The 26,085-nt window shown below is 45.3% G+C and overlaps 11 protein-coding genes across 11 annotated transcripts; 3 read left to right on the top strand and 8 right to left on the bottom strand.

Moving 5' to 3' along the window:
* Positions 1 to 338: 338 nt before the first annotated feature.
* On the bottom strand, positions 339 to 1,235 carry V865_004571 (uncharacterized protein; the record flags this gene model as incomplete). The annotated part of the gene is made up of 1 exon (XM_066228351.1): positions 339 to 1,235. The coding sequence occupies one exon, from the start codon at positions 1,233 to 1,235 to the stop codon at positions 339 to 341; it is 897 nt and encodes a 298-aa protein (XP_066084448.1).
* A 403-nt stretch (positions 1,236 to 1,638) lies between these two features.
* Positions 1,639 to 2,893, bottom strand: V865_004570 (uncharacterized protein; the record flags this gene model as incomplete). The annotated part of the gene is made up of 7 exons (XM_066228350.1): positions 1,639 to 1,765; positions 1,845 to 1,921; positions 1,983 to 2,023; positions 2,084 to 2,106; positions 2,171 to 2,340; positions 2,414 to 2,709; positions 2,788 to 2,893. The coding sequence occupies 7 exons, from the start codon at positions 2,891 to 2,893 to the stop codon at positions 1,639 to 1,641; spliced, it is 840 nt and encodes a 279-aa protein (XP_066084447.1).
* A 713-nt stretch (positions 2,894 to 3,606) lies between these two features.
* On the top strand, positions 3,607 to 8,175 carry V865_004569 (uncharacterized protein; the record flags this gene model as incomplete). Its single annotated transcript, XM_066228349.1, has 5 exons — positions 3,607 to 4,174; positions 4,235 to 4,627; positions 4,680 to 4,789; positions 4,848 to 7,082; positions 7,138 to 8,175. The coding sequence occupies 5 exons, from the start codon at positions 3,607 to 3,609 to the stop codon at positions 8,173 to 8,175; spliced, it is 4,344 nt and encodes a 1,447-aa protein (XP_066084446.1).
* Positions 8,176 to 8,762: 587 nt separating this feature from the next.
* Positions 8,763 to 10,217, bottom strand: V865_004568 (uncharacterized protein; the record flags this gene model as incomplete). The annotated part of the gene is made up of 6 exons (XM_066228348.1): positions 8,763 to 8,819; positions 8,902 to 8,937; positions 9,010 to 9,078; positions 9,163 to 9,230; positions 9,307 to 9,386; positions 9,457 to 10,217. 6 exons carry the CDS (start codon positions 10,215 to 10,217, stop codon positions 8,763 to 8,765), a joined length of 1,071 nt encoding a protein of 356 aa, XP_066084445.1.
* Positions 10,218 to 10,842: 625 nt separating this feature from the next.
* Positions 10,843 to 11,452, bottom strand: V865_004567 (uncharacterized protein; the record flags this gene model as incomplete). The annotated part of the gene is made up of 4 exons (XM_066228347.1): positions 10,843 to 11,057; positions 11,115 to 11,139; positions 11,204 to 11,353; positions 11,420 to 11,452. The coding sequence occupies 4 exons, from the start codon at positions 11,450 to 11,452 to the stop codon at positions 10,843 to 10,845; spliced, it is 423 nt and encodes a 140-aa protein (XP_066084444.1).
* Positions 11,453 to 11,571: 119 nt separating this feature from the next.
* Positions 11,572 to 13,837, bottom strand: V865_004566 (uncharacterized protein; the record flags this gene model as incomplete). The annotated part of the gene is made up of 15 exons (XM_066228346.1): positions 11,572 to 11,712; positions 11,782 to 11,819; positions 11,872 to 11,982; positions 12,034 to 12,059; positions 12,119 to 12,225; positions 12,287 to 12,511; positions 12,578 to 12,630; positions 12,729 to 12,841; positions 12,907 to 12,980; positions 13,056 to 13,130; positions 13,195 to 13,237; positions 13,305 to 13,323; positions 13,393 to 13,461; positions 13,533 to 13,552; positions 13,629 to 13,837. 15 exons carry the CDS (start codon positions 13,835 to 13,837, stop codon positions 11,572 to 11,574), a joined length of 1,323 nt encoding a protein of 440 aa, XP_066084443.1.
* Positions 13,838 to 14,558: 721 nt separating this feature from the next.
* Positions 14,559 to 16,038, bottom strand: V865_004565 (uncharacterized protein; the record flags this gene model as incomplete). The annotated part of the gene is made up of 5 exons (XM_066228345.1): positions 14,559 to 14,653; positions 14,724 to 14,819; positions 14,893 to 15,040; positions 15,112 to 15,204; positions 15,292 to 16,038. The coding sequence occupies 5 exons, from the start codon at positions 16,036 to 16,038 to the stop codon at positions 14,559 to 14,561; spliced, it is 1,179 nt and encodes a 392-aa protein (XP_066084442.1).
* A 1,060-nt stretch (positions 16,039 to 17,098) lies between these two features.
* Positions 17,099 to 19,003, top strand: V865_004564 (uncharacterized protein; the record flags this gene model as incomplete). Its single annotated transcript, XM_066228344.1, has 2 exons — positions 17,099 to 17,821; positions 17,882 to 19,003. 2 exons carry the CDS (start codon positions 17,099 to 17,101, stop codon positions 19,001 to 19,003), a joined length of 1,845 nt encoding a protein of 614 aa, XP_066084441.1.
* A 343-nt stretch (positions 19,004 to 19,346) lies between these two features.
* On the bottom strand, positions 19,347 to 21,114 carry V865_004563 (trimethyllysine dioxygenase; the record flags this gene model as incomplete). Its single annotated transcript, XM_066228343.1, has 7 exons — positions 19,347 to 19,519; positions 19,588 to 20,085; positions 20,155 to 20,251; positions 20,310 to 20,433; positions 20,505 to 20,665; positions 20,724 to 20,808; positions 20,870 to 21,114. 7 exons carry the CDS (start codon positions 21,112 to 21,114, stop codon positions 19,347 to 19,349), a joined length of 1,383 nt encoding a protein of 460 aa, XP_066084440.1.
* Positions 21,115 to 21,369: 255 nt separating this feature from the next.
* On the top strand, positions 21,370 to 22,758 carry V865_004562 (uncharacterized protein; the record flags this gene model as incomplete). Its single annotated transcript, XM_066228342.1, has 8 exons — positions 21,370 to 21,520; positions 21,598 to 21,687; positions 21,749 to 21,936; positions 21,998 to 22,130; positions 22,192 to 22,217; positions 22,284 to 22,370; positions 22,427 to 22,543; positions 22,621 to 22,758. The coding sequence occupies 8 exons, from the start codon at positions 21,370 to 21,372 to the stop codon at positions 22,756 to 22,758; spliced, it is 930 nt and encodes a 309-aa protein (XP_066084439.1).
* A 274-nt stretch (positions 22,759 to 23,032) lies between these two features.
* Positions 23,033 to 25,594, bottom strand: V865_004561 (uncharacterized protein; the record flags this gene model as incomplete). Its single annotated transcript, XM_066228341.1, has 5 exons — positions 23,033 to 23,151; positions 23,222 to 23,293; positions 23,356 to 23,448; positions 23,502 to 25,268; positions 25,471 to 25,594. 5 exons carry the CDS (start codon positions 25,592 to 25,594, stop codon positions 23,033 to 23,035), a joined length of 2,175 nt encoding a protein of 724 aa, XP_066084438.1.
* Between the last annotated feature and the right edge of the window lie 491 nt (positions 25,595 to 26,085).

Below are 26,085 nucleotides of genomic sequence, written 5' to 3'. Positions count from 1 at the left end.
CATGAATGCGTATGAGGCTATGGTCCGAATACTGGGAATGGCCAGGATGGTAATGAACAAGTCAAGGAATGTGAATGTGTGAATTGAGTAGTGAAGAGATTGAAAGGTCAAGCAAGATGACGCATTGCGACTGAAACTGAAACTGTGCACAGTGACGTGCGTGCATTGAGTGGCGAACAACGAATAACCGGTAAACAACGCTACGAGATGTGAAGCTTCATCTTCTGTAAAACAACACTGAGCTGAGTAAATGCATGTATCACTGGACTTGAGTCTGCATAGAGATATAAGAACTATATCTACACAAACCAAGGGAACTAGTGGAAATGGTATATGCGTTATATAAAGAAATGATTGATTTCCCAGACTACTACCATAGTCACAGCAATAGCCAAAGTGACTTTTGTCTCCCACCCTTTCGCTGTCGAGATCCTACTTGATCCTCCATTCCAATTTGCCAATCCATTGTTACCTGTACCAGTGCCCGTAACGCCATTTGATCCAGTGGTACCCCATCCATTGTTGTTTGCCAGGGTGATTCCACCAGCTGGGATAGAAGTAGCAGAAACCGCATTAATGTTATTGTTGTTGCTGATATGTGTCCACGCTGATTCAGTACCTGTATTACCCCAACCATTTTCACTGCTTTTGCTTGACCATCCACCAGATCCACCACTACTCCAACCATCGTTGTTGTTACCATTCCATCCATCACCTTGTTTCGTATAAGTATTCGAATCTCCTCCATACATGGTTTCACCACCTTTCGAAGTTACCTGATAAGTATCTCCAGAAGACGTTAACCAATATGACCACCAGGTATTTGTGATCTCCATGACACTAGTGATAGGGGTACTCATCAATACCGGTGTGGGTGAATATTGAATGATGAATACTGTACCTTCCTTGGTCATGGTAGAGGTGATGATCTCAGCAGAATAGATAGTTTCAGTAACTGTCTCTGAATTAGTAATGTACGTGGTAATATAACATGGAACGGACGTTGTAGACAAGATAGTGGAAGTGACTACACTGGCTTGTAGGGTCGATTCGGATCCTCCGAAGGAACAGTGTTCTTCATCGCATCGTTCGACTAGGGGCGCGGCGGTAGGGGAGGGGTAGGTGGAGGATTGGAGATTTGCGGGAGAGGCTGATGCGATCGTGGGTGTTGGAAGCAGAGAGATAGCGAGGGATAGTGGAAGGGCGATAGTAGCGAACAAGAGGAGTATACGCATCGTGATGAAGGGATAGTCGTTATGAGGTGCAGATTTGGGTGTTATGGGACGTGGGTGATGGGATGATGTAGTGATAGGGAAAGATAATTTGAGATAGATATCGATATACCGGGTACACCATAATACCTACTTACACATTGGGATATATTTCCTCTCAGTCGAAATCTCATGGTCATCGATGACACGTCTGAGCTTGATCCTAGAAAGGATGTTCAATATCTGACAAGTCATATCAGTATAAAGGACGTAAGATATGAACATCAGTATGATCTCATACTATATCTGCCCAAAATCTCGATAGTCTAAGAGGAGGGATCTTGTTCCGAAATCGTCAGATCTATGCATCTTAGTAATATCAATGCAAACCAGACCTAAATCAAGATATGATTGATTCCCTTCCCGTCTATTTCTTCTGATCCTTGGGTTCTTCCTTTGGTGGTGGGGGAGGAGGGATCTTGAATTCTTCGGGTCGTACATTAGGGTTTCCGGCACCGACTTGTTCCCAAGGTGAATTACCATCTTGGAAGTTTCTATATGGATCGAGTCGGTGTAAGTCAAACGTCCTCTTTTCGTGGCAAAGGAATGACAGGTGAAGGTTGCTTGACTCACCGGAATGCCTGGGTGAGCTGCAATGGTTCATACACAACTCGTTTCTTCTCTTCATCATATCGTACTTCCGAGTAACCCTATACGGTAATGCAATGTCAGCTAAATCGAAGGAAGATCGCTACAAGACAGCTAACTCACGGTCAATGGGAAGTCCTTCCTCAGAGGGTGTCCTTCGAAACCTATGACAACAACACATTATCAGACAATTTTTCCTTGGCCAACTATGGATTCTTACTTACCGTAATCCGTCAAAATACGTCGTCTGAATGAAATCATAAATCATCAGTTTCGGTCTCCATAACCTAGGAATTCGCTGCTTGACTTACAAATCAGGATGTCCACTGAAGAATACCCCGTACATATCCCAAACTTCTCTTTCATACCAATTCGCACCATTGAAGATTCCTACAGATGAAGGTACAGGTGTGACCTCGTCGGCGTAAGTTTTCACCCTGATTCTCGATTGGTGAGCTACTGAGAGAAGGTGGTAGACGATCTATAAGACACACGGTATAAGTCAGAATATGACCCCGTTTAATCAAATTAAGGTGGATTTATATTTTACTCACCTCAAACCTGTTAACTCTAGAGGGGAAATCCACCGCCGTAATATCCATAACCTGCTTATATTGACATTGAGTGTGATCCCTCAAAAAGGTCAAAGTGGGTACGACAGATGTAGGTGGGATATATAATGTCAATTCGTCCTTGTAGACCGAGAACTGTTGAACGTGTTTAGGTAAACATGTCAAGATGTATTGACCGTATTCATGTAATGGTGAGTTGAGAGGTGCGGTCTTATCGGCTGGATTAATCCCTGCTGGTTCGGTGAATGGTGCTACCGAAGGTTCAGCAGTTGGTTTGACTATTTGAGAACATATATTAGCATTCTATGTTGAAATCGTGCAGGATGTGGGGATGAAATCGTGGATTCTGAATTTACCTTCTCTTAGGATAGCTGCAGATCGGAAAGATCGAGAAGCGATGGCGGGTCTGGCAGCTATACGAGCTGCTGCTCTGAGGGTGACGAGGGATGATCGAGCAGCCATGGTGGGTTTATGCTATGGTAAATATGGACAAGGCTGTATTTCGAAAGTCGACGATGTATTTTAGATGATCCTGCGATTGAAAGATAGCAACAACGAATCAACGCAGGTGAGATACACCTCTGTAGAGTGGAGTGCCACACTTCGGGGAATACGGGGTTATCGGTGTGCAGTGTCCGGTTATGGTCATGATACTACCATGGCATCGAGATGGAACAGAATCAGAATCCGATAACTGTGAGCAGTGAATGTCAAGATTGGATTGCTTATGGCCATCGCATCAAACATACTTCCATAGGAGAACACATACCACAAGAAGACTGGCAGCATAACAGTCAAGAGAGGCAGCAACAACAAGGACGCGAGATCGACCTCTATCATCTATCAGAACCTCAGAAAGTCGCGCTTATAATCAACAGCACAGACCAGCATCACCAGATCAAACTCGATCCCAAATCATCGGGAAGGACGAACCAGGCTTATATCACCAGATCGAATCGCCCCTTTCATTCCGTCAAACTCCCATAGCTAGTCCCATATTCTACTCAGAACATCAAAAGAAGAGAGTAGTTGGAATTGTTCGATTTGCAACTGCATTAACAACTGATACACGAAAGATAAAGTCGGAACTCAAGTATTCTTGCCTCATGTGAGTATTGAATTCAACTCGTCATCTTTTCCCTCATTCCTGATCTTACTGTTCTCAGGGCATCAAAATGAGTGAATCCCCTTCCAACAATGCAATCGATACTCAAGAAGACACGAAACCAGACGCTGTAACTTTATCGAATGGGACGGTCTTAGTCGCGACCAAAGATGAGGAGGGAGCGTTAGCTGAGAAAGATGAAATACCGATTGAGGAACAACCAAAAGGGGATTTGACAAAGATTACAAGTGCAGAAGATACCAGACCAGCTTCAGCTCTGGATGTTGTAGAAGATGAAAAAGAGGGACATGCGGATGGAATCAGTACGAGTGAACCATCAACAGAGCAATCATCGATTCCCCAGGAACCTATAAATACCGATGTCCCATCCAAGACCGAATCTAGTCTACCACCCACACCCATCATCGCCGAACCTCCATTATCCGAAAGTCACCCTTCACATCCTAGTCCCAGCATACGGGCAGCCACTCCTTCATCACGCACATCTACCCCTCCATTAGGCTCAACCGCATTAGCGAAAAAGAAATTCAGCTCGGTCAATGTGAATCAAAAATTCTTGAGCAAAGCAGGTAGTCCAGCACCTACCGCTGGACCTACAAAGATATCATCATTCAACGGTAAGTCAGCCTCTCTCCGATTCTTTCAATCGTATCACTAAGCTTATATATTAATCGCAGGCCGACCCTCAGCTTCTCCTGTTCCAATCTCATCCTCCTCGTCACGTCTATTATCCAGCAAGCTCACAACCGTACCTACCTCCAAAAGCAGTGTTTCCCCTAATCCCCCTTCTTCAGCATCCTCATCACCATGGGCAAAGCCTGTCGTTCCTCTGCCTACCGAACCTCCCGCACCCGCTTCGACCCCACCTACAACCACCACAACTACCCTACATCAACCTGCTCCCACACGAGCAAGAGTCCTTGGTACGACGACCGCACCCGCAATGGGAGCAGGCTTAGTGTCGGCTATGGTACCCCCCAAGCCCGCATGGAAATCTGTCTCAGGAGAAACTAGAAAACCTGGATTAGGAATATCGCGGGATTTCCCAACAGCCAAGGAGGTTGCGGATGGTATGTGAATCATTCCTTTTTCATGAGTAATATCACTGATGGCGTCTTAAAGGCAAGAAAGCTGCTCAGATTGCTGCCCAAGCGCAAGCGGCTCATAATCAAGCGATTCTGCAGGAGTTGAATACGTTCACTCAGCTAGATCCAGGAGCTCATCGATGGGATGTAAGTGGATTTGGTCAAATTTTCCCTACAGTCAGCTGACTTTTACCTCGGATTGTAGGAGGAAGACGAGGATGACGAATTGCTTGATTTTGGTGATGGTACCGGAGATCATCCACATATGAATCCGTCCGTCCACGATCTGCCTGAGAGTCAGCCAGTATCGAAATCAGAGCGATTTGCAGAAGACTTTGATCGAAGTTGGCCAAGAAAGCCACTGCCCTCACTTGAAGGACAGCAAGGTCTTTCATCCTCGCGGCGACCAGAAGTAGACAGCAATCGAGTATTATTCAACGCATCCTCTAATCGACTTGAAACCCCCCGACAACCTCCATCTTCCACCATGCAACCTACCAGACTAATGTCTCGACCCACAGATTCCGGTACTCGACAGCCACCGCCACATATCGCGGGTGGTCGAGATTTAGATCGACCTCTTCCTCCTCACCTCGCAGGACAAGCCGGCGATCGAGCGCTTCCTCCGCATATGTCACATCCACCTCCCGAATCTCGACCCGCTCAAAGTATATCAGCAGCTCCTCTACCCACTCGATCAGCATGGAACGTACCTAGAGATAACGAAAGACATTTCCCACCCCATCTCGCTGAACGACGAGACCTTCCTTCTCAGTCCAATGCTTTCGCCCAATCTCGGTCACCTGAAAAGTCGCTGTCAGACCTGCCTGCTCGTAGATCTTTTGGTCAAGCCGCGAGGCCCTCGGTTGCAGACATAGCTCCTCCCGCCGTGGATCAACCCCTCACGTCACCCACGATTCCTGTCGACTCACAATCAGCAGAAATGCACACTGCTGCAGAAAAAGCGAAAGCTCGTCGCCTAGCGGAAGAAGCAGACAGGGAAGCCGCAGCAGAACGAGCAAGGCGAAAGGCGAAGGAGCTGGAGGAAAGATTCAAGTCTACAACAAGTAATCATGAAGTGAAACCTACACAACCTCAACCACCTGCAGAGATTGTAAAGGAGATTCCCCAAATCACATTGGCTCAAAGACCTAAATCAACACATCACGAAAAACCGCTTCCACCGAATTTGGGGTTACCAAGTAGACCAGAAGTGGGTGATAGGCATATCTCGGGAATGTCTGGCCGAGCTGCAGAATCATCGTGGAGAAGAGGACCTCAATCATCTACTCAAGCAGAGGAGGCATCACATCCCGCTATTACGCCACCTGCTGCTCACATAAGATCATCCAGACCTACAGCCGAATCATTCTTTGAAGCCGAAATGGGACATGTTCCTACAGTATCAATAACACATATAACCGGTACTACCCCACCAAAGAAAGAAGCCGTCTTTGATGATATGCTGGCACGTATACAAGCCGCTATGGCCGAAGCTCGAGCGACACCTTCAGCATCAACTGATGCCGGGCCTTCGACTCAAGACGTACCACAGTCTCCTGAAGCGGTCAGGATACAATCCCGACCCATCAGTCACAACATACCATCGAAACCTGTCATATTAAATGTACAGGAATACTTCGACGTGTCATACCCAGAACCACCAAAATCCCCACCACCCGCCTGGCGTACATACACCATAAAATTACCCAAACCTCAGCCAGCTCGAATACCGATACCTCGGGCTCGCTTAAGCGCTGCAGAAGGTCCCCGTACCCCCAACCCCCATGGCTGGTTGATGAGCTTCAACCCACCTCTCAACGGTGTCAATGGCTTACCTTTATCCCGAGCCGAACTCCTCTTACCTAGACCCATCCCAAATCGCTTCCAACGATCAGCGCCTGTGGTCAGCATATCCCCCAGACACTTGGAACCTTTCGAGAAGAAGATCAAGAAGAAGCCTTCGACCATCGAGGCAGCTCGAGCTACATCTGATCAGCCTACCGCTTCAGCAGAAAGCCTTCTCCCCGCTCCCACCACACTCAAATCCCAATCTCTACGAGATCAAAGAACCCGTCCAGATGATTGGCGTCAAGCCGAGTCATCCATCACAGTCGAAAAACCTATCCCTCCGCCTGCTGAAGAAGCCCCAAAGGTCGAACCGCCACCACGAAAGATCAAATCTCCCGTGAAAACCTCTGCTGCTGCGAAAGCTGAAAGAGAAGGTAGATTCGCCTTTGATGGAGTAACGATTGGTGCGCCAGAAAAGGAAAGGATGGCTCTTTCCGATAAACCAGGTGTGCGATTTATGGTATCGAGTGAATTGGAAGGTGACAGTCTGTTAGACGAGGTTAATAAGATGAGTTTGGAGACTTTGGGTGAGGATGAGAAAGCTCAGAACGGAGTGGGTGTCGAAACAGCGAAGATACCAGGTGCCGAAGTGAGTATCGTTAATAGGTGTCTTTCCGTCCTCTTGTACTGACCATCACGCCTAGGCACCGAAAACCCCTCCGCTCGCTCGACCTGCTTCTCCAAACACTTCGACTTGGCCAAGTACTTCCCTATCATACCCTACCTCTCACTCTCCCGCTCGAAATTCTTCTCAGCATGATCACAATGCTATCAAGTCAGTTTGGGAGGCCCAGCAGGCAGCAGCACCCAAACAATCTTCCGAACTCAACGCTGCTGCCCCAATGTATCCAAGCTTGAATGCACCATCAGCTGCCGATCATCCTGCTGTTCAGCAAGCACCCGGAGGAGGAATGAAAATGGCGTTCTCGAACTCTCAAACATTTAGCTCGCCAGGTGCTGGTCCGTCTGTCCCTTTAGCAGATCCATACGGCTCGCTTCGACCTTCCCCTGCTACCCATTCGCAATATGGTCAATTCTCGACTCCTAGTCCCGACAACCCAAATCATCATATGATTGCAATGAATTACCAATCAATGACAAACCCCCGAGCCGGTACAAATGGTTTCCAACAAGGTGTATGGTCGCCCACAGCCTTCGGAACCTCTATGGCTTCTCCAGGTTATGGATACACCGTACCTAAATCTTCCATGTCGATAGACCAGAAATCGCCAGTCGCAATGGGTTACAGTAATGCGAAATCACCTGAATCAATGGTATATCCAGGTTACTCGACGACAGCAAATGGTTATCCCCAGCAGCACCAGCAGCAGCAGTATGGTGTCACACCTGGAAGTTATGGACGAGGTGGTATGAACCAATCGATGTATTACGGATATGGTGCACCTGGACAACAGATGCAAGGTGCTAGACCGGTTGGTGCTGGACAACAACAGCAAGGGCGATTCGCTCAAGCCAACGGAGAGTATGGTACTCAGAGTCCACAAGCCCAACAGCAGTATAATCTAGATCAAGGTGGATATTACGGCGGCTTAAGTAGTCATCAAACACAGCAAGCTATGTACTCCAACAATGGTGGAGCATACGCTCATCAATCCCATGGAGCTGTGGGACAAAATCAGAATGGAAGGGCAACAATGGGAGGTACAAGGAAGATGTGGTAATTGAACAACAACCATTAGTGGAGAGAACTCGACGTCCGAAACAACCTAATTCAAAATAATCCAATCTTACATTCCATTCACTAATCCAATCGAATCCTAATTCATACATCCCACACAATCATCGCTCAGTCCGCGTGACGAAGGATTAGGCGATCAAAGCAATATATGTAATTCAATATCTTCAATTTGAGGGGAGAAACATTATTGGACCCCATGGAACCAACAGTCAGGGAGTAATTATTCGATTTTATGCAGTTTACTCGTAGATTATATACGTATAGTATGATGTATACATACACAAGAAGCAAAATCATGGCTTGATGTATATCAATCGACTCGATCGTCTCAACTATTGAATCCATCCTTACGACTTGAATTAACTCGCAAAGAATAGCCAATCGTTTACACTTGCCGTCTTCTCATGATGGCGGTGTCATTGACATCCACTGTGATTCATTCAAGATCATCCATTGGTGTATATGATCAAACAGGTATGCTAACAACTCTCTCTCATTGGGTCTAAGCCCTTATATATACAGGTACTACCGCAACCCCTGCAACTTAGTGTCCCGATCATTTATGGTCGCTCAGTACGCAGCTGGAAGTACGTTTTCTCTGAAATTCTGCTCGCCGACAAAGTTACCCTGTACGAGTATGTATCGTAAACCGATATCAGCACCCTGGTATTCCTCAAGCAGGGAACAAAGGAAAGATGAGTAGACTTACAGCTGGATCGTATTCACAAGCCGTCTGGAAAGATTGCTAAACAGAGACACAAGGAAATAAGGTCAGATTAATATCAATGCTGTCCGCGAATCCTCAAAGGAAACTCACATCGTATTCTGGGCCTACTACCGAACCTTGAGGACATTCGGCGATCCAACATCCGACCGATGTGGTATTCTGTATCAAAGTGAATCAAAGTATGGCAATGATCAGTATTCTTCTCCTTTCTGCTGTGATCAGATTTTACCAAAATTCACTGACCTTCCAAACGACCTGAGTGAAATGACCAGTCGCATCCGAATAAGATGGGTTGTTCCAATTGTACAGTTCTACCTTAATGGTCAGGTCTTTTTTTAAAAAAAAAAAAAAAAACTATCGATGGAAATGACACTGCACTGTACTCACTGTCCTCTCTCATCCAGCCTGTTACAGCACTTTCAGGTGTACCCATACCACTTCCCCATTGCAAATTCTCAGCAGCGACGCTGATCATAGTAGTACCTCAAATGAGCTTGATCCTACAAAAAGTAAATCATCCACACCAGCTGGACTCACGTATGTTCCCTATTACATAGCTCAGCTTTCTCTTTCGCGAGATTTACCAGATCCGCTCTCCATTCCAAAGCACCAACTTGATATTTCGCTCTTGCCTCATTATGGTATTTAACCCATGGACCTTGAGCTTCTTCGTTGGCACCATTGGTAGGTAACGCAGAAGCAGTCGACATTGCCGCTGCTGTTCCACTGGCAGTATCCATAATTGTCGTCGTCACTCCCTTTCCAGTACTTATAGCCACGGCCCCGACCGTGGGGACAGCTTTGGATGGCGTAGCTGTAATGGTAGTCGTAGGAGGAGGTTGATTTTGTGAGTTTTGCTGTTGGGTTGGTTGTGCCCCTCCACCACCATCACCGTGTTGCACTGTCCTTATGACAGTCGAGGTGACATCGACATATACGACGTTGGGCTCCTCATTACTCCCACCATCTTGACCTGCTAATACAGCACCGACTATAGCTGGAGGATCGCCATCGCCTTTGTCCGAATTGGACGAGGACGAGGTTTCTTGGGTAGAAGAGGCAGTGACGGTCGTCGTGGAAGTGATATCGACCCATACGACATTATCGTCTGAATCCTCTCGGCGAAGCAGAGGCACAGGAGGAGGTGAAGGTGAGATTGAGTTATCTACCGGACCCCGTCTTCGATGTTTGGTCATCCGTCTGTCAAGCGGTGAATGATGGGGTTTAGCATTGGTCAGATCACCAAGGAGTAAAAGAGAAAGTACAGCGAAAGAAGCGGGAGTAGAGATGGCCAGCATCTTCATTAGTTTACTTTAAGCTGTTGGTTAAATCGCTGTAGATCGAAAGGTTGGGAAATTGGAAGAGTGATTGTGGATCACACTACGATAACAAGTCGAGCTGATGGTAAGTTTAAAGAGCGTGTTTAGGTCTGATCAAAATCGTAAAAAGACGAGACAAGAGGAAAAAAAGTTAAGTAGATATTTCTTTCTTGCAATAAAGTAAGTAAGTGTTGAAGGTCGATTACGATTCTTCTTTTCTTTTATTGGAATGGGAATCTGGTTTTTTTAGATATCGATAATTGACTAAGATTGGATGTTATGGTTGGGTTAGATGTATTCAATTAGGATAGTTATCACCAAGATTGATTGATGTTTTAAGTTATACCTTTCCTTTTACCTTTGATTGCGTTACTCAAAGGGTTGATCATGTATAATGGACCGCGACTAGGCTCGGCTCGATTGACTTTAAAACTGACTGGACATTGTTTCAGTAAGATAGATAGAAAGGATGCATGGTACAGTCACAGGTACATCAAACAGAGTATAAAGGTGTGATAAATACAGTGATAGTGGAGAAAGAGAAAGAAAAGATCCTTTCATCCCATCTCATCCCATCTTGTCATGTCTAAGATCGATCTCGTGTTTATTGCTTCCACCCCTGATAGCTAGGTTGCAATTCCGCCAAAGTCCCGTCAGGGGTATGAGACTCATTGGTATCCTTCGATTTCGATAGACTCGCACTACTTTGCATTGGATAGGATGAATTTTGACTGGCCTCTCGAGCCAACTTGGCTCCTTCGGCAACTTCCTTCAAGTTGATATTCTCCATGAGGAGAGTGGCGATCAGACAGGCGATTGCTAATAACCTGATCAGCTGGAGATTTTTTCCTTTTCCCTCGAAAACCTAAAACTTACATAAGGCAAGAGCAAGCCAGAAGACCTATACGTTTGGTTAGCAGGTAATTTGGTCCAAACTCTATTGAGAATGCTGGTTGATTACTCACTTTGACTATCGATGCAGAATATACATCCAAAACTGAACTGAGGTCTTTCTCGGGTACCTGGGTCGGGGTCCATATAGCCTTGGGACCAGTGGTAATGAAGATGACAAGTGATTTACTAAGTCCAGGAAGATGGTTGAGGTTCAATCGTAGCTATCAATCACCGCATTAACCAATTGATCCAACTGACGTATGCAGCGAAGGAACAGAAATTCTTACCTTGTTATTGAAAATGTTGGTGCCCACAGACATACTGACGATCCTACCTACGAATCCCCAGAAGTTGAAAACGTTCGTTACGTGAGGAATGAGGCGCGGCTCTTTTAGGAACTTGGCTTGTACAAGGACGACCATGACGTTCATCACCATGCCTAATCCCGTACACCGCCGATGATCATGAAGCCGACCACTTTGGCAACGGATGTATCCTTTCTAAGGGCTGTTAATAGTCCTGAAGATATGGCTAAGAGACATGAGCCGATGATCATTGGGTATTTTGCTTGACCGGTTTTCTAAGGATCGAAAAATGAATAAGTATACTGTTTGATTGGAGGGGGACTGAAAGATATTTGTATACGTACCTCTCCGAGCTTTCCAGCAAATACGAGGAATGGTCCCACTACGAACCTGATCAGCTGAAAGTCACATCCCCATTGGCGTACACGACTCACTAGTGAGTTGTAAAGCAAGTAGCAGGACACCAGCTCTAGTAGCTGAATCGTTCTTGATAGTCTCGAAATAAAGTGGCAGGTAGTATAGGTATAGCACCACCACGCCATACCCTATGATTAGATTGTTAGTTTTTGACCCAATAACTACAATCAGCGGCTTACCTAGAAATGCTACCCATGTACCAGCTCTAAAATAGCTAGTCAGAACAAAAAATTCGGCTGTGATATAGAATATGTGTACACTCACGAGAAATGTCTGCTCCTGAACAGGGAAAGAGGAATCATCGCTTTCGAGCCCATCAAGTAGCTCCAGCCGATCAGACCCAAAAACAATGCTAATGCCAAAGACAAAGTCTATAGTTTATCTCAGCATTGATACTGTTTGTGGGAGAATGCTCATGAATAACAGACATACCACAATGACATCGGGGTCATTCCAATCGTGCGTGATGCCCCCATATTGTAAGCCTATCCCTAAACAGGTTACGAATCCCAAAGTGATCATCGCACTGATCCAGTCCAACCTCAGAAGCTTTATCAAAACCGGTCGATTATCCGGCTTGCCATCGAAGGGAGGAAGTTTCGGCACAGAGGGAAGAGTGAATAAGAGTAGGAGACCAGTCACACCTCCTATTGGTAGCTGACAATCTGATGGTCAGTATTTCCCTTGTGATTGATGAGATGATGAAATAGTGTCTGAACTTACAGAGAAGTAAAAGCACCATCTCCAGCCAGAGGGACCCATATCTGTGAATGCACCTAGAATCAGAACCTCGTCAGCACCCAATGCTCCTTTCTTGGCCCCATCGCAAGTCACGAAAGCCCTTTACCCGGCTCTGAAAGCTGAGGTGACTCACCTCCTACAAGAGGACCCATAACTGATGCCACGATGAATGATACTCCAAACAACCCAAATAGACTAGGTCGTTTTTCAAACGGTATGATTTCGCCTCCAATCAGGTAAGTGGCACTGTCCAAAATACATCACTGGATTAATCGTTACACGAAGTATGATTTGTTTTTAGGTTAACTCACTTCCACATTCCGGCACCTCCCAGACCTGCTACTGCTCGACCAACAATCAACATGGTCATTGAATTGGCAGCCCCCTGCAAAATGCAAGTTATCAATTACCTGTAGTCAATATAGTTCGTTACCACGACTGAAGTGGAGAAATCGCTTACACAGATTGCCGTACCAGCTTCGAAAATTGCCAGAGATGCCATATATGTCCATCGTGGAGAGGCAATCGTCATGATCTGCCTTGGAGTCAGAAAAATATACCGGATGAGTGAAACTTTAGAGAAGATGATTTGGGCTCACTTGACTGAAAATCAGAATACAGCCAGCACAAGGAATGAAGAAGCTGCATCGGGACCTAGTCAATACGAATCCCTCCACCGATTTTCTTTTGCGGTTTTGATTTTACTCACGCCGTATTGAGCCATTCGACTGTAAATTTCGAACACCATACCTCAGTTGTGATAATCTTGTGACCTTGTGAAAACCAACATGACTCACCTTGCTCTAATGATTCGAATCTCGTGACTATCTCCGGAACAGCGACAGTGATGATAAATTGGTCCAGCCCTGTCAAGTGTCAAAATTAGCTCGGTGGTTTATCGCTCCAACTCATGGAGATATCATTGATTGCGACATACCAAATACCATGACATTCAAACTGAATCACCCAGCAGATCTTCATCAGCGCAACACATGTAGATGGAAGATCTGTCTGAATCATACGGATCACTCACCATAAAGCCAAAAAGCAAATACCGAATTTCTTCGTATGAAAGAAACTATAATCTCCCATCTTGTTCTGATCCGTCATGGAAACTTCATTACCGTCCATCTCCATCTCGGCATCTTGAGACGGAACGATCCTCGTTCTGGATCCGAAGGATGTAGGTGATACTTGAGCTCCTTGGCCGTCAACTTGTAAATGGCTGGATTGGCCATCCATGGTTGTCATATTACACACTCAGATGTGGGATATTCTTTTTATCTTAACCTAGCCAGTAGGATAGTTTATACAATTGCACAGATGAAGAAAGGGATTTCAAGACAAGATCTCCTAAGTTACCTGCACGACCAATATATATGTGTCCGTAAGAGACGGATCACAACAATTATCCAGGGTGGAAAGCCTTCTTTAGCGGCTAGTCGGATGATTGAAGTAACACCGTGGACTATTAATTGTTTTGTTAGGTTGGTTGAAGGATATAAAGATACAAGGATCTTGAACAAAGATCAGAGATGTTCCAGAACATGGCTCTGATATATATGTATTCATTGTTGCCAGATTAACAGCAAGATTATTTTCACTGTCCTTTCCCTTTCTTCGACGAAACCGTACTAAGTATAATTGAAGGCATGTTCGATGATTTCCGGACCTCTTTTCATCGCGCTATCAATCTCATGCCTTTCTAATTGATATCCCAGTCAAGATAGGATCCCCGAGGCTGCGAGTCATCGAACATTTGCTGTGTTATACGTGAAATGTATTCTTCGCACAACACTGAAACGCACGTTGGGCCCATCTACATTTCAGGGACCGTGTATATGATACCATTATTCATAAAGCAGTGTGTGTATATACTGTATGTGTATCTACAGTGTGTACGGATAATAACCAGATTATCCTTGAAATACTGTACCCAAGAAGCTTTTTCCGAGTTATCAACTTATACCACACATGCATCAGCCTCCGAACATCCAGAAGGGTAAGCAGGGTAAGAGGCAAGGGACTCGGTCTGGTAGTAGTATGCGATACTTTTGACTATCATCAAAACACATTTCAAAATCATGTCAGCAACAGATCATCTGGATTGGGTTTAGTATAAACTCACCTTGAAGTACAGTATCATCATCAGGAGGACCTTGAGTGAAAGTTGGTTTCCCAGAACTCCAATTGTTAATGACGATCTTACTGGGATTTACAGATGCTATTCATGTGGACCAGCCGAAACTCAGCTCAATCCATCGTCTGATGTTAGTGTCGTTGTTGTTAGGACTTACGATATTGAGTTGGACCAGTCAAGAGCGCACCATTGTAGTAATACTTTGGACCATCCTTGAACCATCCAATGGTATAATCGTTAAAAACGGCGGTTGGATCATTTGGGAAAGGGTTGTTCTCGAAATCGTTTAGACCAGAACCACTTGGCTGTTTAAGTATACATCAGTGAGTTTCAGTCGATATCTGTAAGGTATATATTTTTGATGGTCATCACTCACATCGTGATTAGTCAGTTGTAAACCAGGTTCGATATATACCATTTCTATATCCATCTCATCGCTGTAAAGATCCTTATTCTCAGTATACGTGAACTAAAACAAACCAAAAACAATCAATCAATGCTTAGTCATTGCCATCAGAAGCATGAGTTGCATCGTAGAAAATGGTACAGTACTCACAATGGCTTGACAAGTACCATGTACAGGCGAGAGCTGAGCGTTCATAGTGAACACTCCACCCAACACAGGATTCATCGTCTCAATCTCAGCACCGCTGATGATCCCTCCTGCAGATTGTCCACCTGGAACAATCAACTTGAGGATCCCACCGTCGATAGCCACATTATCGGCCGATGCCTGACATTTCCCTCCGTCAGGAGCGATCGACCCAACTTGTGATCCGTCCTGAACCCTCAGTCCGAGATTGGCCAGTTCGGCAACGCTCGATACAGAATCGAAAGAGACGACCAATGCCTTTGGGAAATACGCGTTGTCATATGCTGATAGGATGTATCCGCATGAACAGTCGCCCGAAGGAGCTTGGGTGCTGTTGCTATTTGTGGATCCTTCGGTGGATACGGGAGGGGCTGCACTGCTGGCTGTGGCAGAAGATGCGTCGATGGTAGGACTAGCTGTACCAGCTGTGCCGATCGCTGATTCTGCTACTGTCGAAGAGGGTTGAGAGGAGACAGGGGAAGAGACTGAACTAGAGGAAGGTGTTGAGTATGATTCTGATTCGGCTTCTGATCCTGCAGAAGCTGTAGAAGTTGGTCTTCCGCCCCATCGATGTCCTCGACCAGAGGTAGCTACCAGAGCTTGGTTCAGAGGAGCTGTAGCGGTAGAAGATGCTGATTTGCTTTTACAATGCTCGGGTTTAGCATGGGCAAGAAGGGGTAAGAGGAGGAAGAGAGTTTTGGTGATTAGCATGATGTTATGATAAGTAAAGGTTCAAACGAGTGACAGTATTGAGGGCATACAGCAGGGGTGGGCTGGGCTGGGATGGGCAAAAGGTGATAAGGTCTCAGGATGAATGAACTGTTAAACACCGATTAATATATATATACATATATGTATATATACACCCATGAGATGTTCAGCTCTGACCATGGAGCGTTTCAGTTGCAAGATCTCTTAAAGATTGATCATTTTTGGCGCCGACTCCTTTGTGTACTTGATCAGGTTGCAATTGATCACATCTTCAACTAGAATCTGTAACGGGGTACCGGTACCACCAGACTTGGTTTGAGATTGACGGGTTAAAGGACTGACTTTGAGCTTTACATCTTACCAGCTTTGGAACAACGAACCGTTTCATTCATCGAGATATATCATCGAGGCACCTATGATTGATTGGGCTGGAAGTCGAGATCTTTACATAGACCGAGTATAGAATGAGTTGGAAGGAACGAGGGCTATGATGACGAGCTAGCTACTCGTAGAGAGAGATATAGAGCGCCGCACCTTAAATCACACGCGACAGATACAGGACAGAGTTTGTCAGGGTAAAGTTCATACCCTGAATTTGAAAAACGTGTTTTTTTCTACTTGACCGTGTAATAACAACAGACCAATATCATATCTCAGCCAAGCTTTGGTTGTTGTTGTCACCATTGTTATGGTCGCGCAGTAGCAAGGTTCATGAAAGAAGAGTACTCGACTGTCAGTATCATACATCGCCAAGATCAATACGACAATCGCCCAGCGCGAGGAAAAGGAATAGTTCTGTTTGGGAAAAGGATCAGACAACACCCACCCATCGGTCACACATACAGACTCACACACACACTCAGTTACACGTTCCTCTCCATTTTCCCCTTTCCCCCCTTCCTTAATCAATTTCACTCATCCACACTCACAATCCCCTCTCCATTCATCATCCATATCAATACCATTCTCTCGGAACTACCATCTTCGAGTTTCAAATACTCTCGCTATCACCTGATACACGGTAAATCCACTCGACTCTTCAAGCCCAGCCTCCCATTCGATGTCTTTGTTGCCTGATTCAAGGCAGCGTGCCCCCTTCGCCCATCAATCATCATCAGCAGACCTCAGATCAGCTCAGAACTTATCTTCATTACGATCACCCCCTTCATCATCTCATCCTCAAGCACCATGGATCCCATCGAGCATATCGCCAGAACCTCAGTCAAACCAGCACCAGCAGAGCTATCGACCTGAGAAATCATCTTCGTTATGGGGTGCGCCATTGACAAGGAAAGATAGTAACGATTTGTCACCAGGAGGATATGCAGATAACCCATATGGCTTATCTGTACCTGGCAATCCATATTTGGTGGATGGTTCAACAGGTCAGCGTAGGAATAGTATATCAGCATCATCAAGCAGAGCCCCATCACCTGGTCCATTCTCATTACCTCAATTCTCCATACCTGGATTCGCTACTATCCGATTCGTATCACTATGTTTCCTATGGTACACCTGTTCAGCGGTATCCAACAATACTGGGAAAGTCATTCTCAACAATTTCAAGTACCCAGTGACATTGACGATAGTTCAGTTCTTCTTCGTCGCTGGTTGCTGTATAATATGTAGTAGACCGGAATTGGGCTGGACACCTAGATTGAGGTCACCTACAAGAGCGATTTTGAAGGGAATCTTACCTATGGCTGCTTTCCAAGTTGGAGGTCATATCTTTGGTAGTTTGGCGATTAGTAGAGTTCCAGTCAGTACGGTACATACCATCAAGGTGAGTAAGACAACGACATTACTTTTCTTGAAGGATGTAGCTAACCTTACTTGTTAATAGGCTCTCTCACCTTTATTCACCGTCATGGCATATGCCTTACTGTTCGGTGTCTCCTACTCTCCCGCGACTTACCTTTCTCTCCTCCCACTCACTCTCGGGGTCATGCTCGCCTCTTCAGCCGATATATCCTTCAACAACTTTTTCGGTCTGGTATGCGCTCTCGGTTCTACCGTGATTTTCGTCACGCAAAACATCTTCTTCAAGAAGATCATGCCAATTCCCGGATCTACCGAGACTGGCGGAGCTACCCCGAAGCTTGACAAGATTAACCTCCTGTACTTTTCAAGTGGGATGGCATTCCTCCTGATGATCCCCGTATGGCTTTACTCGGATGCTTGGAGATTGTTGGACCTATGGCTTCACCCTATAGCCAAGTCAGGTGGACCATCTATCTCGTTCTACTTCTTCATCAATGGTACCGTCCACTTTGCTCAAAACCTCATCGCATTCTCCTTACTCTCCTCGACATCACCAGTCACCTACTCTATCGCCTCGCTGGTCAAACGTATCGCAGTGATCTGTCTCGCTATCATCTGGTTCAAACAATCTGTATTCTTCGTACAGGCAATGGGTATTGCTCTCACCGCAGTGGGACTGTGGATGTACAACAACGCGAAGAAAGATGTGGAGAAGGGTGAAAAGAAGATGAGACAGGTCGAAGCAGTCAGAGAAGGGATGTTACCTACGACCAAAGCCGATCAGAGGATCTTGGAAGGTAGAGCGAATCTTGATCCTTTACCTTATGGAGGTAAAGCTTCACCTAAACCTACTTATCCAACTGACTATAATCATCAAATGCCTCTATCAACCTCAACTTCATTCAAGAAAGCTTTATACACCCAACCACCACCACCGCCTCCGACGTCCAATAGTCTAACTCAGACTAAGACAGCGCATATCAACGCTGAAGCTTCGTACCCTTCCCCACCTAATTCCATAACCTCTTCACCCCCTGCTGAACCAGTATTCACAAATTCACATCCTCGTCATCGAAGGTTATCTGAATCCAAACAAGATGGCTTTCGTCTACCACCCGCTATCACTGCGAGATCAAGTACCATAGAAGAAGAAGGGTCAGGGATGTCCATGGATACCGCTAAAGTAGGCATCGTCGCTCAATAGGCAACAGCTTCTTGTAGATAATGAATGGTATCTTGGTGGACTCGCCATGGACATTTTCCATTTTAGTATCTTGACATTACGAAGAGCACTCGTAACGTGCTATATTTTGATAAATTTTACAGTTACATAGAAACCCTTCAATATCCTATAGATCTAAAACCATTACAATGTACCATTATCGCATTTCCTGGGATTTTTTTCGGGTTCATATTCACTCATATATAGATAGACATTTTAGAAATTCATGCATGTGAAGTATACCTATTGATTAATACAGATTCTTTTTCAATACCATTCATCATGCAATTACAGTATATATGGTACAACCGAGTCTTCGTGGTCATTACCAACCGACACTCCAATCTTCATCAAGGATACTTTTCTTACGTATCTCGTATTTCTTTGTCAGAGCTGCACGGCGAGATAACCAATCATCCGCACCTACATAGGCACCGCACATTGTCCTTGATCCTGTGAAAGCTGATCTTCCATGCATGACTCTCCAATTATCGATGACTATAAGTGATGCGAGATTCATGCCAATTAGCACAAATGGCTTGTTCATGAAGGACAAACACGCTCACCTAAGACAGTCCCAGGTTTTAATTGTACCCAATACTCAGCATCCTCACTTCTATTCAACTCATCATATCTCCTAGCAGCCTGATACCATCCCTTTACTTCATCAGGTGTCCAGCCCTGACCTATCACACCTCTATCTTCGTTATTCCACCTTACCTGGACCAATTGACCTTTCTCATCGTGTCTGAAAGAAGGTTGACTGAGAGGTGGTCTCAACATCGTGCCTTCAGTTCCAGATGCATGAGCAGGTATCCTCAATCGAGAGAGGAGTGAATAAGAAGTTGGATAAAGGGTAGAAAGTAAATGAGCGGTGTAAAATCCATCTACGAGTAGAGTTGCACCTCCTGTACCTGGTGGTGAGGGGTGAGAGAGAAGATGAAATATCTGTAAACCGGATGGATCGGTAAAGTATGTTGTATCCGTATGAGCGGGTAGACCTTCGTTGGAGTAGGCAAGATCACCATGACTGAGATCAGCGGTGAACTGCCAGAAACCACCATCTAGGCGGTGGTAACAATATGCAATATGTCAGTTCATGTGGAAGCAACATTGGGCTCTGATCAACTCACAGTGCGTGTTACGTATAGGTGCAACTTTCTCTATCACTTCCTTTGTCTCTTCGCCTGTAGCTGGCACATCGTTGATAAAGCAGAATCCAAAATCGTGCTGTGAAACCAAACTTCAGATGGTATGATCAATGTATGGACAAGAGAAGATAACTCACCACTCGATTGAGCAGTTTCAAAATCGCCCTTCCACTGGTATCACCCTCCTTCTCGGTACTCATGATATCGGTATATCGAACCGACGGCGGAGATTGTTCTATCTGAGAATTCCACAGTATACGACTATTCGTTTTGATTTTAGTGTAAGCTTTCTTTTATATAGTCAATCAAGCTGTTGACGAGCAAAAGCTCACCTCTCCTTTTCATCCCTGTATGAAGCTAGCGGAGGATCATATGCTGATCTTCTAAGGAATTCCAAGGGAAAGGACGATTTATGAGAATCGGATGTTGACCATGTTAGGTGTACGCCGGTTTTGTCGACTTCCACTGAAGTAGGATGAATATCTGTTGGTATCTGAAGAACATACCATCGGCGATGATCTACAGATGCCAAAAGGCGGAAATCAACCCACCTCGCTGAGTGTCTTTAGCCGCTGCTTTGTCTGCTGGTGGAAGCATTTCGGACATCGACAATGATCGAACAAGAAGTAATTGTCACTGTGCACCCGTATGTCAGCTCAGCCCGTATCACGGATGAGAAAGACAAGACTAAGCTCACAATGTAGTTTCCCTTCCATCGGGCCACGAGACTTTGGTTCTACTCTCATCAGATGATATAGTAGGGATATTACTCGCTCGAGGGGATATATCCTGTGGTCTTCCAACACGAGCGTTGGATGATACACCGTCGGATTCGTTTAGAGACGCACGAGAAGTGGTCAGACTACGTGAGCAGGGTATCCGACCAGGACAGAATGATCGTCGAGCTGCTCTTATAAGCTGAGGGACACGCTGTCTGATCATGTTCAATGTGATGTGTCTATGAGTGGGACAAGGGCGAGAGAGTAAACAGTTGAAATGAGCGAATAGAGAGTGGATGAATGGACACGAGACACTCGGTTCAAGTTGCATGCAGGTTTACCGGTTAAAGGGTCGAAATATGATGACGTGGAAGATAAATCACACGAAGAAGTCAACGAATGTTAGTTACGACCATGGGTAAAGAGCATGTTGACGGATGCATCATTTGATATCAACAACACTATAAAAGCTATCACCATGTCATTCAGAGTTACCAGACCGCTGCTTTCAGCCTTCCGAAATGCAGCTGCTCGGCCAGTCATCGCTCGCAAATCAGGGGCGATATCACTATCTCTTTTAGTCGGAGTAGGCTCAGTGGTCGTTGGATATTCCCTCGTGCAGAATCAGAGTGAGCCATGGACAATCAACGTATATTGATGGAGGGAAGCTTATATCATCTGCATTTTGCTCATGTTTTACTCTCAGGAGTAAAGGAGCGATTCATTCTTCATGCCGACTCTGACTCTGGTGCTTTGGATCTCCGAGACGATCCAAATTCCAAAACTGGTTTTAGAGGTATGCCCAGTCCTGCAACAAACAGATGAGATGATGACTAAACCATTCGATTGAATCACAGTCGATCCAGATACGAATATCCAGTTCCCATTAGACTTATCATCCACGCTTTCCACGCCATCCCCAATACTATCATTAGTAGGACTGGGAGTGAGGAAAGTCTCTTTCCTTCGAGTCAAAGTGTACAGCGCAGGGTTTTACTTGGACGAAGTAGCTATACAAGACTTGCATAATATACAAGGATGGCATGTGAGCTCTAAGCCAGCCTCTATATAATACTGAGAGCTAATACCATCGAGAATGGAATTAGAATTTCACCGCTCAACATTTACTCACTCCACCTACGAAAGGCCCCTCAGACCCACTGAATGCACCTCAGTTATCGGGAGAAGAATTGATGAAGAACCTATTCGATCGACCGGTAGCTGTCGCTGTGAGGATAGGTGAGTTCACTTTTCCTAAGTAATCATACTTCCATTTATGCTGAATATTGGATTTGTATAGTGCCAAATCGAAATACCGACTTTGGAGTGAGCTGTTCCCCCTTCATCTTCGGAGGATAGTCAGCTGATCGATGTTTGGATCGTATTTTTCAGCATCTTCGAGATGCCTTCACACGAGCATTACAAGCACGCCAAAAGCTAGCCAGATCCAAAGGAGAACTGACAGATGCTGACGAGCAGGTGAGTGAAATTCTCCTTGCGACACACAGGATGTAAGTTGAACGTTATTGGCATAGCGTATAACCCAATCGATCCAAACTCTCAAATCGTTCTTCCCTGCTCAAACTGTTCAAAAAGGCAAACAGGTCGTCTTACTTCGTCCGAGACAAGGTGGTCTGATAGTCGAATTTGAGGTGAGCAAATTGTCAAACCATACCATATCATATCGTTACGAAACGAGTTTGAACTGATGTCTCGGATATTTTTCTAGGGAAAGGTGTTAGGACAACTGAACGATCCTTGGATAGGCAAACAATTGATGTTGACCTATTTCGCAGACAGGGAAGTCGTATCTGAAAAGCTCAAAGAGGATGTAGCCAAAGGTTTGGAGGGATTTATGAAGAAGTGATTTACTGTCAGAATTTGTCAGAATCGTAGCAACAAGAGAACAGACCCAAACACCCAACTCATGAGATGCAATGCATCAATTATAGATATCATAGAATAATAATGTTATTTGATAATACATTGACCATCCTCGTTTATAATTGACTGGTAAGTTCAAAAGGCGTCAGCTTATACTGTTTCGACTATAGGGTTTCAAATAGTGAGAGTCAACTTACCCCGCATTGATCGTGCCCCATACTATATCGGTCACAGACCTTCAACAGACCTTTATGCTTCTACATAATAGTGCACTCTGCTGAAGCTTCATGCCTTGTCGGCCTATTACCTTTACCTTTCGGGTTTTTGGCATTATTCAACTCGGTTAAACGTTGCATCGCTCGTTTATGCTGTTGAGCTATATCGAAAAAAGAGTAGACTGTTAGTTCTGTATAACAAAAGTCGAGAGATGGATCTAAATAGCCCACCTGCTGCTCGCATATACCATCTCTTGGCCAGCTCGATATCTTGCTTGACGCCTATACCAATTTCAGTGTAATCTACAATGACAGATCAGCTCAAGAAGTCCCCTCTGTCGGAGGGAAATGATAGATCGACTTACATCCAACCGCATATTCAGCTTTGGCTAATCCCTTGTTCGCCGCCTTCCTTCCCCATAGGTACGCTTCCGTATCGGATTGTTTCAGTACGCCCTCTGCAAATTCTGTCAACTTTGATTTCAAATCTACAATAGTGATAATCACTCACCACTACCGGTCAAGTACCATCCGCTCAATGCCAGCTCCGCTTCCATATCACCTTTCTCCGCTGCACGGGTATACCAGCCTATACTCTTTCTGGGATCTATCGGACAACCTAACGTACCGAATTCATGACAACTACCCAATTTGAACTGAGCAGGAGCATAACCCAATTGAGCAGCTTGAGTGAATAGTTCTCTTGCCATATTCGGATCATGAGGTACTACACCACCGTTATTGGGTCTTTCATGTAACAGTGCCAGTTCATGTAACGCATGAGGATTATCTTCATCGGCTTGTGAAGCAGCTCTTTTAAACCATACTATCGCTTCTCGGGGATTACGTGGTTGACCTAATAATCCACCTAACAATGTCATACCTAATTTATACATTGCGGCTGTATCACCCAACGCAGCAGCCTTTCGATAGAATAATACCGCACGATTGGGATCTTTCCTCGTTCCTGCTCCAATCTCATTACATACCGCTGAACGGTACGTCGCAGCAGGATGATTCAATTTACTAGCCATGAGATAGAGATAGTACGCTTTCTCATGATCGACTTGAAGACCTAATTGACCTGTACCATATAAATTGGCAAGGAAGAATTGAGCATCGGGATAAGGTTCTTTACCTTCTGCTAATTTCTTGATATTCCTTAATGATTCTTGCAACAACACGTCCCTATATTTCCTACCCAATTTAGAATCCGTTTGACTAATCTCATCTCCAATCTTCTTAGCGGCTTCTATGAGGTATTTGGCAAATGCGAATTGAGCTTCGGGGTCGGGATCATCCTTCATACGTTTTCGATAATCGTCCACGTACTGTTTGGTGTAAGGCGGTTTGTTGAGATCCACAGCTGCTTGGGTACCTCTTCTACGGGTTGACGAGGCTCCTACTTGCTCTGTGACATTGCGAGATAGCGATAGGGAAGAAGCGTTGGAAAGGGTCGTAGCGCTGGTATTCGTCCTAGCTAACGTTGTCATACTCTGTTGACGGGTAGGTACGCGACTGCTGGATGAGCTAGCTACGGGAGGAGCGTACTGTTCAGATCCAGGTGGAAGACCTAAGAAATCGTTGGCGGCGTTGTAATAAGGGTTGGAGAAGTCAGGTCCAGGTCCAGGTTGTAGAGCTTGTGGTGGTGCGTATCCTCCTGCGTACGGATCGTAATTGGGAGCCTGGTATTGCTGTTGAGGGTGATGCGATCCTGGTTGACCTCCTACTCCAGAATACGCTCCCATACCTGAATCTAGACTGTAAACACTAGCTGCGCCATCCATGTTATCCGCTGGATATCCACCTGTCGCTGTTCTCTGTCTGGGCTGTGGACCGCGAGGAGGATATTGCTGATGGGGTGGTGCAGTTTGTTGACGAAGAGGTGGATTGGGAGGGGAACCATGCGAGTTGGAAGTGATTGACAATTGGTTGAAATCGATGTTATTTGGATCAGATACAGGTCTTCTACCTATACTACCACCCGACAGTCGATTTGGATTGGAATTGGGATTGGGATTACCGTCGTATCCGTAACCGTAATTGTCCCTAGCGGAATATCCAGAAGATGGAGGTCCGTAATCGACCGGAGCGTAGGGTGTTTGATCCAAACTGGGCACACGAGCGTGATTTGACGATGTAGAGTCTGTCATGGGTTGAGGGGAGTGAGATAAGCCACCACCACCACCAGCAGCGGCGGCAGCAGATTCAGATGCCATCAGAGCGGAATAAGATGGTAGAGGTGGGTCGTCTGGATCGATATCTGGTTGATGTTGAGCTGATGAAAGGAGTAGTCATTTTAGATTAGCATGTCAGATGAGGGTGTAGATAATGAGAAAAAGCATGATGATCATGACGAAGATAGTCTTTGTGAGTGGATTCACTAGTCATGGTTGTCATGACTAGTACGATCACTCGGTCTGAATGCACAGACCACTGTTTGGAGCTGTGTAAGGGAGATAGCAAAGATATATACTCACGATTCCGCATGCTCTTACTCCTCACCGACGCTGCTGTCCTATCACCTGCTCCATCTGCATAGTCTGACGAGTACGCGTCATACGTCTGAGCTCGACGTTGTTGATTCGGTGGGTGATGTGACATGGAGTACTAGATTGATTTCGTCGCAGTGCAGTTGCTGTCGGTGACGTTAGGGTATGGGAAAAAGCAAGACAAAAGTGTCGACCCTTTGAAAGGAGTGATCCTGGCGGATGAGATCTCCTCAGATAGAAAGGTGTCAAAGGTGACTTTGGGTGTGGTAATGGATGATGATCTATAAGATATATGGTGTTGATATTGATTCAATACACGGTACACGGTCTGCCATTGACAAACAACTGAAGGGCTGCTTGCGTTAAAAGCACTCAGTTTCGGTTATTAGGCTGGGTATTACAAATCAGTCGTAATGTCCTTTGGTCTTATTACAAACCTGTTACAAAGGAAAGATAAACCTGTCCTGCATCACGTGACTCACGTTGGGACCTCGAGTCGAAGAAGGAGTCCAAGCAACGCAACCACAATAGTCAAAACTCATAGTATCAATATGCAACTATCCATGAGATCCTCTTAGATTCCCTTCAGATCTCGAACCAGTA

Source organism: Kwoniella europaea, chromosome 1, assembly GCF_036810445.1.
Source record: "Kwoniella europaea PYCC6329 chromosome 1, complete sequence".
Taxonomy (NCBI): domain Eukaryota; kingdom Fungi; phylum Basidiomycota; class Tremellomycetes; order Tremellales; family Cryptococcaceae; genus Kwoniella; species Kwoniella europaea.
This window is presented reverse-complemented; position numbering and strand designations above follow the sequence as displayed.